Genomic DNA, 15,853 nt, shown 5'->3' with positions numbered 1-15,853 from the left:
AAACTTGAATATAAAAATTTAATTAGTAACTTTGCATCTCAAAAAGCTAAAAAATTAGATTTTATATAAAAATCTACTTTTTAAAAACTAATATTTAATTTTTTAAAAAAAAAAATTAAGGCCCCAATTATTTTTCTCTGCCTAGGGCCTTAAAATTGCTTGAGACGGCCCTACTCAAGTCATATGCTAAACACAAACTAGAGTCCTATTCCAAGTCTTGCATCTTTCTAGGATATCTCAAAAACCAAAGTGGTTATATCTATTTTGACCCTTCCACACGCAAGATATTTCATTCTAGACATGTCCAATTTGCAGAACATCTCTTTCCTTTTTCATATCTATCCCATTCCTCTGGCCCACCACCTAATTTTTGGTGAGTCTCCATCACCTAGTGGATTTTTTGCTCCACCACATCACTTTCCTCCATTCTCATCTCTTCCCACTCCCTCATCTTTATTTACTCCACTTACTCCACTTAACTCATTTAATGATCAACATCATGAGACTTCTTCTCCACACCAAATAGCAACAAGCTCTTCAAGGGTGCACTAGCCAGACACTATTCAAAACTCCTCCACATGTGCAAACCATGAAGTCCTTCACGTAAGTCTTCTCACACTGCACCCCTATTAATCCTACCCACATGCATTCCATGCACACTCACTCTATGAACCTCATTTTTAAACTTAAAAAACTTTTCAATGATTTTTTCTCTGCTACAAAAACCCCTATATGTATTGATCAGGAACCTAAGACTGTTCGGGAAGCTTTTCAGTCTAATAATTGGAGACTCTAATGGAAAATAAAATGTGGGACTTGGTGCCTTACAATTCAAATCGGAATCTCATTAGCAGCAAATGGATATTTAAAATTAAAAAAAAAAAAAAAAATCAGATGGGTCCATAAGTCGTTACAAAGCATGACTTGTTGCAAAAGGATTTACTCAACAGCCAGAACACGATTATACTGAGATGTTTAGTCCCATGATCAAGCCTACCACAATTCGGCTTGTTATGAGCATTACACTCACAAATAACTGGCCAATCAAACAACTAGATGTGAACAGTGTCTTCTTAAATGGGCATCTTCAAGAGGAGGTTTATATGGCACAACAACTAGGTTGTGTGGACCCTGAAAAGCCATCTCATGTATGTCGTCTAAGAAGGCTATCTATGGTCTTAAACAAGCTCCCCAAGCATGGTACACAGAACTTAAAAATTTTCTTCTTCAGTATGGTTCTACAAATTCTCTGGCAGATACCTTTCTTTTTGTCTATCACAAAGATCACTCCCTCATATACCTGCTTGTTTATGTTGATAACACAATCTATACAGGGAATAGCACATAGCTGCTTTTCTCACTTCATTCAAGCCATATCTCATAAATTCTCCCTCAAATACATGGGCAATTTGTACTATTTTCTCGGCATCGAAGTGATTCCTACAAGCTTCTATCTTAGCCAAAATATATTTTGGACCTTCTTGAAAGGACCAGTGTGGCAGATGCTAAAGAGGTATCGACACCTCTAGCATCATCAACAAAATTAACCTTGCATGATGGTTCCAAATCTGTTGATGCCACTTGGTACCGCAAAGTTGTTAGGAGTCTCCAATACTGTCTTTTACTAGGCCAAATAGTGCTTTTGCTGTGAATAAACTTTCACAATACATGCATCAATCATCCGAATTGCATTAGGCCTTTATTAAACGGGTATTATGGTATCTGAAAGGGACAAGCTCTTATGGCTTGCAACTTCGGGCCAAACCTCTCTTTCTCTTCACACATTTTCTGATGTGGATTGGGTAGGTAACCATGATGACAGAACTTCCACAATGTCTTACATTGTTTTTCTAGGCACCAACCCAATTTCTTGGTCCTCTAAGAAGTAGAAATTAGTTTCCCGATCCTCTACTGAAGCCGAGTACAGAGCAGTTGCCAACACAACTTCTGAGGTATGTTGGCTTACTTCGTTGATGCATGAACATCATCTTCCTCTTCCTCAAGCTCAGCAGTATACTGTGATAATATTGAGGCTGCATGTCGTTCTGCAAAGCCTGTCTTTCACTCCAAAATCAAGCACGTGTCAACTGATTTTCATTTTGTAAGGGAAATGGTTTCTTCTGACCAAGTTCGGATTTTTCATGTCTCAAGTAAAGATCAGCTTGCTGACACTCTTACTAAGGCTTTTCCCTGACTCCACTTCACAGTACTCAGGTCCAAGATTGATGTTGTCTCACAACCCCACATCTTGAGGGGGCTTAAAGGATAATAAGCCTTCACTGCCTTATTGTTATCTTCTTATCTTAAGTTGTTGTATTGTTACTTGTAAAACTTATCTTGTTTAACTACTTGAGTGTATGGCTGTGTGTATATATATATATACTGGAACTGGTTCTTTAATGAATAAGGCTTTTCCAATATTCTTTCTGTGTTTCTATATAAAGATCCTCACTATCCTTAATGAGACTCTTGGAATCATACTTAAAAGTAAGCCCACTTTATAATAATTGGATCTGAATCCGATCATCTTCAAGGATTTTATTTATTTATTATGTTGAGGTAGGGATTTTAGTATAAAAACATTTTTTACTCAGGTCCAGAACTTCCGTTCTAGTGAAGGTTCATATGTTCCATCCATTTTGTTTATTTATTTTTATCACAGAAGACAAAAAATGCTCAGGCGTCCCACTACTGAATTCTGTGCTGTTTTCTGAATGGGCATTGATATTCCACCTACCCGTGCTTGGGCATCCACTATATTCTATTGTGGTTGGCCATATTTTTATTTCTTTAAAATCCCAGTCTAATGTTTGGTTGATATAATATTGAAATAGAAGTAGACCACATATATTTTTTTTATTTTCTTTTTAGTGTTAAGAAGTAGAAATAGACTAGATCCTTCTTCTGACTTCTAAGAGCATTTTTGTATTGGTGTTTCTGTAAAGTTCTCAATTAAAAGAGTAAAAAAAATAAATCGCTATAATTAAAAAACAACAAAATCATTTTTTTTATTTTTAATGAGTAGTGCTTTTCGTTTAACATTTCTATCATTAAATTGTATGTACTGATATAATAATAAAATCTAGTAAGTGATTGGTTTTAATTTCCGACATGTGATAATCCATAATATTTCAGGTCAACATATCTTCTATTATAATTTTGGAAAATATTTTTATTTTTTATGCATAAATATCCGTCGTACTATTGATAATATTAATTAAAACTATCTCATTTTATTATATTGGACCATAGCTGCCTGACTATATATGTTGCACTCTCAATTCCGAACTACTGTTGGTTTTTTTTTTTTTTTTTTTTTTTTTTTGGTGGGGGGGTACAGCAATTCAAAACTTTAAAGTTTAATTTCATATTTTTCACAAAATTGGTATTCAATTTAGCTTATTTAAATTAATAGAATAATAATGCCAAGGCCATCAAATTTTCTTTACCTAATCATAATCCTTTTTTCTTTTTTATAATGTTGTTGGTTAGGATCCTTTTGATTCCATATGATCTAGAATTAAATCCATTTTTTAAAATGTTTATTTTTATTTTTATTTTTAGACTAGACCCAACAGTCTTTATCCATTTGATTAGACTAGACTCATGGTTTCAATTAAGCCCATTGAAATAGCCCAATTATAAATCTATTTATGAGGAGACAAGAGCTAAATTTCATACCTGTAATTTTAAAATCTCAAAGCAAGTTCTAATTAAAACGAAAGTTTAATCTTATATAATGGAATTCTCCAATCAAATCGAATTCATATTTGATATTATCAAGTTATGCCCCAAATTTGTATTTGTTGTCCTTGGAAGGCTACAGCAATTATAAAAGATATTTTGCATTTGAAGCTTTCTTTTAAAGAATTTTTTTCCCTCTCTTTCACAGAACAAATAAAGTGACTCATTGGATAGCCAAACTATAGCTGAATATTAAGCTTCCATCTCTACAGAAGTTTAGTTTTCTAATTTTCCTATTTTAAAAAAAAAATCTCCTTACGGTTGATGTACGATCCTCATTTCAATAAAAATTGTTTTTTTCCAGTGAGTTGCATAATTAGTTTTTTACCTAAACGAATTTAAAATGAAAACAACCTCAACTAGAATCTTTAATGGCTTTCCTAAAAGCTTGAGCTATTATGTGGTGGACCGAGAATAGGTTATATAATAACTTTTTAAAGTATGGTTTGTAACCTTACCTAGGACTGCAAGCTGATCCTTTTTTATAATAATGCAAATAAAATTTGTATTCATTGAACGAAAATTTTTTTCTTGGGTTAATATTGTTTCATAGGGTTGTTTCCCTTTTGACATTATCAATAAATCAACCACTCACATCCCCTAATCGGACTTACGCACCCAAACAAAGTACCCCAATGACGTGAAATATATTAAAAGCCATGTTATGGACGAAGTGACAATTACCAAATGATAATCTATATAAACTAATAAATAATCATAATTTAGAGAGCCAGTCATGGTCAGCAACCCAAAAAATTATCTCCTTGGCTAATTGCTTCAGTATCTCTATGATTTCATAAAAGTCTGGCCGTAATGCTGGATCTTGTTGCCAGCATCTCTCAAGCAACTCTGCGAGCTTTGGGAAAACAGGCCGTAGACCCTTGGAAACCAAGTAACACACACTGCAATACGATATAATCATCTTTCCAATAAATATGTCAAAGATATACGATGAAGCCTGTTTCTTCAAATGATAAAACTGTCAATTATTTTTAAAGTCTTTAGCAACCCAAATGATAAAACTGTCAATTATTTTTAAAGTCTTTAGCAACCCAATAATATATATATATATATATATATATGCATGTATAGAGAAAGGCTATGGTGTAGTCCGTCCGCATATAGACTCGTACCAAAATTGATGTTTTTTAAAAAAAATATTGGTTTTGCTATGTACAGCTGTGTACACATACACAACAAAACCGACATTTTTTTTGAAAAGCGTTGATTTTGGTGTGGATCCATATGTAGACAGACCACGCCGTAGCCTCTTCCAGCATGTATATACATATATATAGATATATTTGTTTTGGTCAACCAAAGAAAACGACAATTAAAAAATAAAAATAAAAATGGACTAAAAAAATTTATGTTCCGATTAGCAAATGGAGTTTATGGGAATCACCAACCCAGAAAATACCTTTTTTGCTTTTAAAATATGTACAAGAGAATTGAAAACAACAGAGAGACGTTCGGGAATTTAAAATGGAATTTAACAAGTTCTATAACGCACTCTAAGCTCCCAAGATGGTGTACTAATTTAATGTTTGAGAATTAAAATTCCAATGTGTCCAATTAGAAATAAATAATCAATTAATCTAAAACTTATTATTTTACTTCCTTTCCTTACCTTTAACAGCTTCCCCACCACTGAATCCAAAATTATTTTCTAAGTCAAATTCATTACGTACAAGATTGGCAAGATTGGAAAAACCTTAAACTCCATCACCACAAAACCCCCTCCCAAGATTGGCAAAACCTAAAACATATCTTATGGGTATTACATCGGTAAAACCTCTTTCTAAGGTTTGTGTTGGTCATTGATGTTCTCACCATAAGAGGTCGTGGTCTTCCATAGTTATATAACAACTTCATTGAATAAATCAAGCTGTTTGAAGACATCTCATCTCTCTTCTTCATTACTTCCTTCTTGCTCCCCTGGTTTGTATTTTCAAATTTTAAATTATTTTTCCATTGAAATTTCTCTTAAAAAACATGAAATTATAAAATAAAAAAATTGTTTTATTTGTCACGTGATTTTCACGTGATCAACTTTTTAACAGAAAGCATTTGGTTTTAACAATTTGAATAGTAGATAATATTATCTATCAAAAAAATTTTTTACAGATCCCAAATTAAAAAAATATGAAAGTAAAAATACTAACCTACATTTTGTCCATAAATAAATTAAAGTTTCCTCGTTACCAAAAAGGAAAATATATATATATATATATATATATGTATATATATATATATTGCTATTTGTTGCTATAGAAAATGATTATCGAAGGGATCTTTGTTGACACAACAATTATTAATGGACAACATTTAGTTATACATTGATTTTCTTATTATAAAACTTTAATTTAGGGGAAAAAAAAAAAGAATTTCTAGTTCATTACTTTCCTATTTTAATCTATGGGGAAAACATTTTATGAAGTTTTATCATATTAGTCCAAAGCCTTTATATACTAACCATGCTGTGATAAAGGCTTTGAGTTAATAGTGCATCATTTATAAACTAGAGAGATAATGATGCTAATTTGGTACCATGTGGTATAAGCGTAAAAATATTGAAATTGCATAAAGCATTGATGTTAAAAACCCAAAAAGAATACATAATTAAAATAAAATAAAATTGCATACACACCTTTATTTACATTTACTAAAACCCAAAATAGTTATTGTTTTTTAGAGAGGGCTTTTAATCATGTTCCAATTTGGCCTTTAAACTTCTTTTTTTAATATTAAAAAAATCCCTATTAATATTGCATAATATCAAATTGTTCCTTTCTAATTTTTTTTTTTTTTTGGGTTAGAATTTGAAGAATTAAAACTGTCTAATATTTAAATTAATGGCTTATATAAACAGTATAATCTAAATTATAACTTGTTTAGAATCACAGTTGATAAAAATACATATATTGAACAACAACGCGGAGAGAAAAAATATATATATTTCAATTTATTTTCTGTCAAATTTGTTTTAAAAAATTACAACTAAAACATTAAAAGAAAAAAAAAAAAAAAGGAGGAGAAGAGACAATGTGAAATTTAGGAAAGAACCGCTACGAGAAAAATTGGAAGGGAAAACTGAAACATGGATGAAAGCTGAAAAGGAAATTTATATATAGATATATATATATATATATATTGGCCTTTTTGAAAGTGACGAGGACTCCGCCCCCAAAATAAACTTTTTTTATTTTAAAAAAAGGAAAAGACTTTTGACTTTGCAGACAGATGCCCAAGCATCACTTCCCCATCATATTACCCACACAAAAAAATAATAATAATAATAAAATAAAATAAAAACAATAAAAAAGTATCACTTCCCCATTATTATTTTTTTATTTTTTTATTTTTTTATTTTTTTATTTTTATTTTTTGGTAATAATCACTTTCCCAGTATTCACGAAATAAATAAATAAAGTGTAACTTCCTTCCTTACCCAAATGAATTACCAAGATTAGATTTACTGCCTTGTCCAATAGGCTTATAGTTCACCGCCTTGCCTAATAGGCCTACTCTGAAGTGTAATTTTATTACATGTATTAAATTGTGATTAAACCCCAATTATAAATGGAACCAGATCTCAAGTTACAGCAGGTAAAGAGAGAGGTTTGGACAATGATTAACCAATGTTATTTTAAAACACAATAATAATACATATTGTATATTTTTCAACTTAAAAAAAAAAAAATGGGACAGAAAATCATGCTCTTCACTTTCTACAGCATCCTACTCTTATGGACAAATCTATGCAGGGCCGAAACTGCCCAGAGAATGAATATGTGCTTCCCATTGAGATCAGACAATTAAGATTTTCACTTCTGGTGTTTCTTACTTCAGCTTGTCGTTGCGGTCCAATTAGTGGGGACTCGTGTAGAGGTCACAGGAGGCATGGAACATATGTTAATGTCAAGAGGGAAGAGGCGGTATTGAAGATCAAGCTCCCGGAAAATCTTTATCATTTCTTCAACCAAAAGGGACCTTCTCATCCACCTTTCTCCAATATCTTGGAAATTCATTTTATGGTTTAGCCACACTGCAAATCTGACCCTATTCAGCTCTTCCACATCCTTCATAACAATCATCGGTTGAGTACACCAATGCTCCTTCTTGTTCTCGATATAACTGCAAAGGCAAGCAAACGGAAATTATTCACGAAATCAGATGCATACAATACTAGTTTACAAGTAGAAGCAAGCATAGAGAATCGCCCCATGCATACCTGGTTATTCTGTGCTTAATGGCAGCAATTTTCTCTGCTGGAGTAGATACATGGATGCAGAATTCAACAGCATCTCCCATGTCGGGACTACGGTAGTAGTTGTTGATGGGTTTAGTTGAAAGAACACTGTTTGGGAATACAATCTTCGTATTGTCATACCTCAGAAAAACTGTAGTCAAGATGTTCATTTCTTCTACAACCATCTGAAAGTCATTGGTAAACAAATCAGACCCAAACACACAAGTGAATGGCAAAGCACAGAAGTACAAGTAAAGATGATAGATTACCTGAACTCCATCGATTTCACACCGATCTCCCACGTCAAAAGGATGAACCACAAATAAGAAAATGATTGCTTCAAATACTGTCTTGCATGTGTTTCCAAAAATAAATGCCACAAGGACTAGCTGGGAACTGACAAACAGTAGAAATTTGGTGGTTGCAATTCCCAGTATGAGAAGCCATATAACTCCTATAACGAAAATAATTATTATTTTAACCATATGATGGAGTTTGTTGACAGCAGTTTTTGTGTCATTCAGCGTCAAGGCAAGCGCTCTTCGCTCCCTAAAGGCATTGACCTGGAACAGATGCATCACATTAGCAAAGTAATAACTGCCAAATATAAATACAGTTTTATTCAAGCTTAAATTGTAACTGTATGTGGCTGTGTGCACCTTATTGAAGAAAGAGAATTTACAAATGATAAAGATAAATCCATTAAATCTAAATTGATTCCTTTCAAATTTTAGTGCCAGAGTATATGAAGACTGAACAGAGGGGGGGGGAGAGAGAGGAACAAAGAAAAATGCAAGAGGGGTTAAGGTGGAAAATATCTAAAATCCCTAACCACACCACACTAGACCAATTAAGTACGCGAATTGTCACTCATTTGACTTCATTACATTTACCCAGCATGTTAGACTTCAAACTCCAAGAATTTACAAATCCAAGACTGTTGTCCACACTAAATCAAATAACGTGATATAACCAGACCCCATATATATCATATTTGTTTCCTACATTTCATGTAGGCTAAGAATATTAAACTCTAGTCAGAAGCTGCAGTCTTCTTGTACCAGATTAGGATGTCAAGTTTTAGAATAATGAACAAAGGAGACTTTGATGCTATATTCTTGACATAGACAAAGTCTAACATCAAAGCCATTTAAAAGCAATTTCCACTTGAACCTTATTAAACTTTCAACATCCTAAGACAAATACAAGAATTGTGCCATACGATCATTTTTTAAGAAACAAATTGAGCAAAATCATTTGGTGCCTCGTTCTTACCACCCAGTTCTTCAAGGAAGTTTTGCTGATTTTTCCACTCTCAGATGCCCCTTCAAAGAGACTCATGGTCTTCAAAGCCTCGTCATCTCGCAAAAAACGTGTTAAATCTCGTAGGTAAATATGCCTGCCAAAGAAAACAGTTAACAAAGTTGTTTAGATAATTACTACACTAAAAAGAAGACTAGGACCAAAAACAGAGTTCAATTGGGTGGGAGACAATCATTCAAAACAGATATTATAAACATAAGAAACAAACTTTCAGATCAAAATAGTGATATTCTCATTTCGGGTCCAAATAAAGAAGATGAGATGTAAGCATGCAAGAAAATTGTACTCATTCTACGGAGGATACAGATCAGAAGGTTTGGTACGTAATATTTTGTCACCTCCTGCTTTCCAACTATTAACAAATTCAATTGATTGCCCTGAACACGGTAACATGGTAATAACGGAAATGGGGAAAGGATGCTGGGAATATTTTATTTCTTACATACTAAATATATACGCTAGCAGCGTATAATACATGTATACTTCTAGTCTAACCAGACACTTCAATTAACCAATGATCTATTAAATACAATTACAAAATTTGAGACTCAAACAGAGACCCAAAAATATATACATATATATATATATATATTAAGGAAATAAATTAACTACCAAATCCATGCACTAGTATTGAATTTTATTTCACACAAAATTTAAATCAAAATACGGATCAGAACCTTTGGCCATCAAGTCAATTTGAGCTTATCAATGAACTGAAGTTGTCATATTTAGTCTGCCACACAACGTACTAACTATAAGAACAAAGATTCTAAGAGAACAGCTAGAACCCTGTATAAGGTACGTTGAGCCCTAATACATGTATGATCATGCAGATTACCAGTGGTGATACCAAGCTTTAAAGGCAACGACACAAGGACTTAACACTCTAAATCACCAATTTTGGGTGTGTCATGGAGCTGATACAGTATATACGTATATATGTATCCATGGATTGGGATGTCCCTTGTGGTTACAAATTCTATCAAAATTCGGCTGAAAAAATTGATCAAGGACGCGTAACACAACAGATAGCATTGGTGGGATGGGAGGATGATAAGTTACAAGGCAAACAATAACTTTTATAACTACACTAACTTAAGGCAATTCATAGAGCAACTATAGTTGAAAAGAAATTAGAAGCTTACTTTGACCCATGCCTAGCCACATTCTGAAATATCTTTTTAGCTGCAGCCTTTGCCTCAACTTCACTTTTGATCTGGGTTGCTTTCTCATCATCACGGGTGGAATCCTGAATCTGCTCATCCAGTGTAGTGAGAGAACCATGACGAACTATATTCATTAGCCTCTTCATATTCCAAGCAGACACATTCTTAGGATTCAGCTTGTGCAAGTGATCAATTGTTATCCCATCATCTTGTTTCTTGCTCAATGGTTGAGAAAATTTATTGCTCCTTCTAGGACTTTTCTGCAAACCTCCACTCCCAATCACCCTTCCACTTTTGGCTGTTGGGAAAGCAGCATTCTTGAGATCAGGAGGGATAGTAGCCCCAGCATTCTGTAGCTTCCTAACCTCATCCACAAGCCTCTCATCCTCTTCCTCTGTTCTCTTCATCTCAATCAATGGCGGACCCGAAAGCGTTTCGATTACATACTGATTGAAAAGAGACTCCTGAATCCGATCAAAGTATTTACTAACATGGAAAGAAGAGGCTAGAACTTTAACAATCAGCGTCTTCACCAACCAAACTAAGGTACCCACTAACAAACACACCAGGACTTTGGTGACATATTTAAGTTTATCACTCTTGGTCTCTCTCTCAACCTTTTCATCAAACAGAAAGTGCCATGCCAGCAAAACAAGACCCAGCCAAAGGCAATTCTGAACAGCTTTCCTAAGCCCGTAAACAAAATACAAAACCCTCTTCCGCAGAAGGAAATTCCTTTCTATAAAGAACACTACGATCCGGACCCCCCACCCGGAAAACAAACGCCCACAAATCAAAACCAAAACCAACACCTCCCATTTCCACAGCTTCAATTTCCACCAGTTCTTACGCCTCAAAAAGGGTATAGAGAGAGTGCAGGCGAATACTCCAATGATCACAATCAAACTCAACCATTGAAGCAGTGTCAATGCGCTTAGATTAGCTTTCTTGTAGTCATCCGGTAAATCATCTTCCCAGAACGGGTCATCGTCATCGTCATCCAAAGGCCAATTACCCAGCATCCCGGATCTAAGCTGCCCCGATTTCATCACCTGACCCGATTTCGGAACCCGACTCGCTCTATTTTCGGGTTCCTCCGGCGGGTCGATCAGTCTAGACTTGGTTTTCTTCAGCCTTAACAAACTGGACTTGCTCTGAAACGAAACCTCGCGCTCAAACGCTGCGTTTGACGTACACCTCACGACCTCATCGTCACCATTACCTCTACCACTACCACCGCTGCTATCCTCCTCCGTGGAGTCCTTATTCCGGCGACGTACCGACTCGCTGAGACGAATCTCGACGTCGTCATTCGAAGCCGCCGTCGTCGTCGGCTGGAACGAAACCTTGAGCTCCTTCGACTGACCGAAAGAGCTCCTCTTCGCCGGAGACTCTGCGAGCGGAGGCAAATTCCGCTCGTGGCGGAGCTCATCCATCTCCAAATCCATATCCAACGACATGTCGCCGGACGCCTTCTGCTTATGCAAAAACTGACCGATAAGCTTCGACGGCGGATCATCCGGCGACGCCGACGCCGACGACGACTGACCTCGTTGAACGAAACGAAAATCGTCTTTATTACCATCCCTCACATTGTTGTCATCCTCTTTCCAGAACTCGTAGCTTGAACCCCGCCATATCTTTGACTGCTGCTGCTGCTGCTGCTCCATGTTTCTACTACTGGTTGAAGAATCGCCGTCGTCTATTTTGACGATAACCTCCCGCCGGTTATTGGAATCGCCGGCGACGGCAGCGGAGGACATTGAATCTAGATGTTGTTGAGGATGATGCTCTGCTACCGCTACGTCCTGATCAAAAAGAATGGGAAGCCCTTCTGGGTCGTCGTGGCTATGGTGGTCGTTACCTATGCCACCACCGATCTTTAACATTTGCTTATAAGAACCATGTGATTTAAACGATTTCTTCAACGAGAAATCCATGAGATAGGGATTGTAGGATTAAAAATTATTAATTATAAAAAAAATAAATAAATAAATAAATATTAATAAAAAAAATTGTTGCTGAGATTGCGAATTTGTTATGGAAACCAAACTAAATAAGAATAAAGAAATAAGAAAAAAGTTGTGTTTGGAATCAAAGAAAATAATAAATTAAAAATAAAAAAAGAGCTTATGTTTTGAAAATCTTTTTATTAGCTTCTTTGTTGCAGCGGGGAAATTAGGTTGACGCGTGTCCGGCAACTAGAAGAAAGGTGGGTATTTAAATAAATTAGGGAAGAGAGGAAATAGAGAGTGAGAGTATGCCAACAGAGACAACATGTGGCGCCGATAATAGTGGGAAATGAAGAAAGAAAATAAAATAAATAAATAAGGAAAAGGATTTTTTTTTTTTTTATTATTATTATTAAAGTTGGACCTGCTTTGCTTTACTCTGGCTGTGGGCTTGCACGGTTTAAGGATTAGGTTTTGAATATCTCTATCTTTTACCTGCTTTAATTACGACACTGCCGTTTGCTTCTTTTAAGGTGCATAAAAACCGTGACTTATTGAACAATTAACAAACGCTGTCGTATTCCCGAAACTCCTCGGTTTTTCGTTAGAACTCACAAATTTACCTTTAGGTCCTTGTCTAATGGTAAATTTTCAGAAACGTTGTAGTGGCTAAACAGAAAAATTAATAACCCTAGTAATATGAGTGGAATTTAGATGAGTAATGAAGCTTATGTACTGTATAGTAATTTAATTAACTATCATTCTATTACTCAATTTTTTATATTAGATTTTTGATATATACAAATAAAAAAATTGCATATCTTTTCTTTTAATCATTTACCAAACACATTTTAAAATTTTTAAATTACAAAATTAAATTTAATATTTTTATTCTGCAAAATAATAACCAAACAGGTTTTAATAATGCAATTTTTCTTAATATTGAAAAGCAAATTTTTATTTTATAAAAAAATTTACTAAACAATAACTTATCATTCAACTTTTTCTTAATATTGGAAATCAAATTCTTCATGGATATCCACATTTTTCTATTGCAGTAAATTATCCAAGCACTTGAAATGTTTAATTTCCCAAAAATCTAGTTCTCCACTAGCTTGACACAACCAAATTACGAGGAGAAAGTTTTAACAAAAAATAAAAATAAAAATTAAGAGAAGAAATTTATATTACGTTTTGGAAGTTGGTATTCCTAATTCACAAAAGCATGTAGAGTCGATATTATTTTGAGTTATGAGTGCCAATTTTCGGCGGCATAAACTATTTTTACAATTAACAAATCGTTATTTTTTTATTATTATTATTTTTTTTTACTATTTCTCTTGTCATGGAGGATCTAGAATATCTATTCAACTATTTTTAACGTGTAAGACTACTCTAGAGGGTGCTTTAAGAAACAAATGAAAAGCCTAAAATAAAGTTAAAGTTAGCAATGCCGGCAAAGCAAAAAAATAAAGTACTTAGCAATAAAATCTATCATCTTATTGTGTTTTTATATTAATGTGGAAATGGAAAATCACAATTGTTTAAAACAAAATTCATTATGACAATTATAATGACATCCCTTTGCTTAAATTATGATAGTCAATTTAATTCTCTATTCTTTAAATAGTCTTATTTCTCACTAAAGAATATTGAATCGGGAAACACCATCATGTACAATCTCATTGTTAATTATTAAAAAAAATAATTTGGTTTTTGATTAAAGTGAATGAATAGATTATAATGTGCACTTAAGTAATACTTTAGTAAAAACTTAAGACTAAATACAATTGCATATTAAAAAATTAACCAAATATAAATTTCTATGTAGAAATTATTTTACATAAAATGATTATAACATCTTAATAAGAAAGGTAAAATATATACGTATATGAGGTTTTAAATTATTTTAATTACAATGCACATCATCATTGTTGGATATTCATAGTATTTACTTTGATCATATGGATTTTTTATTTTTTAATGTTAATTGCGGACAAAATGGCTGTAGTTTAGGTAGTAATAATGAACAGCTGTAACAAGAAGTAAAATTGTTAACGCAAACGTAGACGTGCAAGTGTGCCGAGCTTACGAACCTTCAAGTGGGAATGGTGCAAAGCAGTACTTGACCTCCTCGAGCTTCGTGCACGAGGATCAGCCTGTATACAATACATCTCCGAGTAAAAAAAAAAAATGACACGCATGCTAACCAACTTTAAAATAACATGCATGTGACATATTCAAACTCCAAATTGACTTCAACCCAATGACGTGGCAAGCATTTGAGAGACTGTCTCCTTTATTATATATAAAACGCACACTGATAATCACGGCAGACACGGCGTCGTAATTAGGTAGTGTAATGTGTCTTAATCAGGACAGCGGTGAGGTCAAAAGGAAAGCTATATGGACACGATGGTTAGACCATGAAAAAAAAAAGAAGAAGAAAAAAAAGTAATATTTTATTTAATTATTTCAATTTTATAAAATAGGACCAATTAAAAATGGAGAAGGAGGAGAAGGTAAACATGTCGGGACAAGAAAATGGATGTGAGAATAATATATTTAAATTTGATTGGGACTTCGGGGGATGTACGATTTCGTAGCCGATTTCAGAGATATAATGATGACGATTGCGTGCTGGTCCTAACTGCTTCTCAGCCCACCCAATAGCAAATAAAACAAAACAAAAAAATAAACACACTCGTTTTGTTTCCAAAGACACAAAAACGTAAAGACATCAAATTAAAAAACATTCTTTTCTTATGCATAAGGATTTAATTCAACGATTTGTGTTTACACAGCACTAAAAAAAAAAATAGTATTTATTACAATTGATAATGATGGTTAATAAATTTTATATGCATGTTCATTTTATATCTATATTACTCTTTTTAATTCAAAATTTAATTATTTTTTGTTTTATGAAATGCTAATGAACAAAAGTGCCACAAAATAAAAGCATTTGTTAAAAAAAAGAAAAGAAAAGGAAAATCACTACCAAATATATTTTATATGTCCAACGATTTAATTTCAAATTATTTTAAATGAATCATTTCATTTAGAGTTTCACTAATGATCATAACTAACAATGATTAATAGTAATATTTTTTAAAAAAAATAGAGTGATTAACAGTCATAAAATCATTTATCATTATTTTTAATTTTTAATTTAAATCTCTATATCTCCATCTAAAAAAATTCATATTTTAATCAATGCTAGTAAATAAATAAATTTGGATATATGCCATGGAATACAAAGCGATAGATATAACAAATAAAAAACTCAAATTCGTATGGAACATATTTTGTGAATGATAAGCATATATAATATATGTAGATATTCAAATAATGATAAAGGCTTAAGTAAAAAAGTTGGTTCAATTGGAGAATCTCTCATATTCACATCTAGACAT

The 15,853-nt window shown here is 33.4% G+C and overlaps 1 protein-coding gene and 1 long non-coding RNA gene across 2 annotated transcripts; one reads left to right on the top strand and one right to left on the bottom strand.

Moving 5' to 3' along the window:
* Positions 1-498: 498 nt before the first annotated feature.
* LOC125424107 (uncharacterized) lies at positions 499-2,420 on the top strand. Its single transcript, XR_007242879.2, has 2 exons — positions 499-603; positions 746-2,420. It is a non-coding gene; the product is annotated as an uncharacterized LOC125424107 (long non-coding RNA).
* A 4,854-nt stretch (positions 2,421-7,274) lies between these two features.
* Positions 7,275-12,770, bottom strand: LOC107427399 (mechanosensitive ion channel protein 6). The gene is made up of 5 exons (XM_016037780.4): positions 10,465-12,770; positions 9,272-9,395; positions 8,266-8,559; positions 7,979-8,181; positions 7,275-7,881 (listed from the first exon to the last, which is right to left on the bottom strand). Exons 1-5 carry the CDS (start codon positions 12,423-12,425, stop codon positions 7,593-7,595), a joined length of 2,871 nt encoding a protein of 956 aa, XP_015893266.2. The 5' UTR covers positions 12,426-12,770; the 3' UTR covers positions 7,275-7,592.
* Between the last annotated feature and the right edge of the window lie 3,083 nt (positions 12,771-15,853).

Source organism: Ziziphus jujuba, chromosome 9 (genome assembly GCF_031755915.1).
Source record: "Ziziphus jujuba cultivar Dongzao chromosome 9, ASM3175591v1".
In the NCBI taxonomy this organism is placed as follows: Eukaryota; Viridiplantae; Streptophyta; class Magnoliopsida; order Rosales; family Rhamnaceae; genus Ziziphus; species Ziziphus jujuba.
The sequence above is the reverse complement of the archived record's forward strand: the minus strand, read 5'-3'. Positions and strand labels throughout refer to the sequence as shown.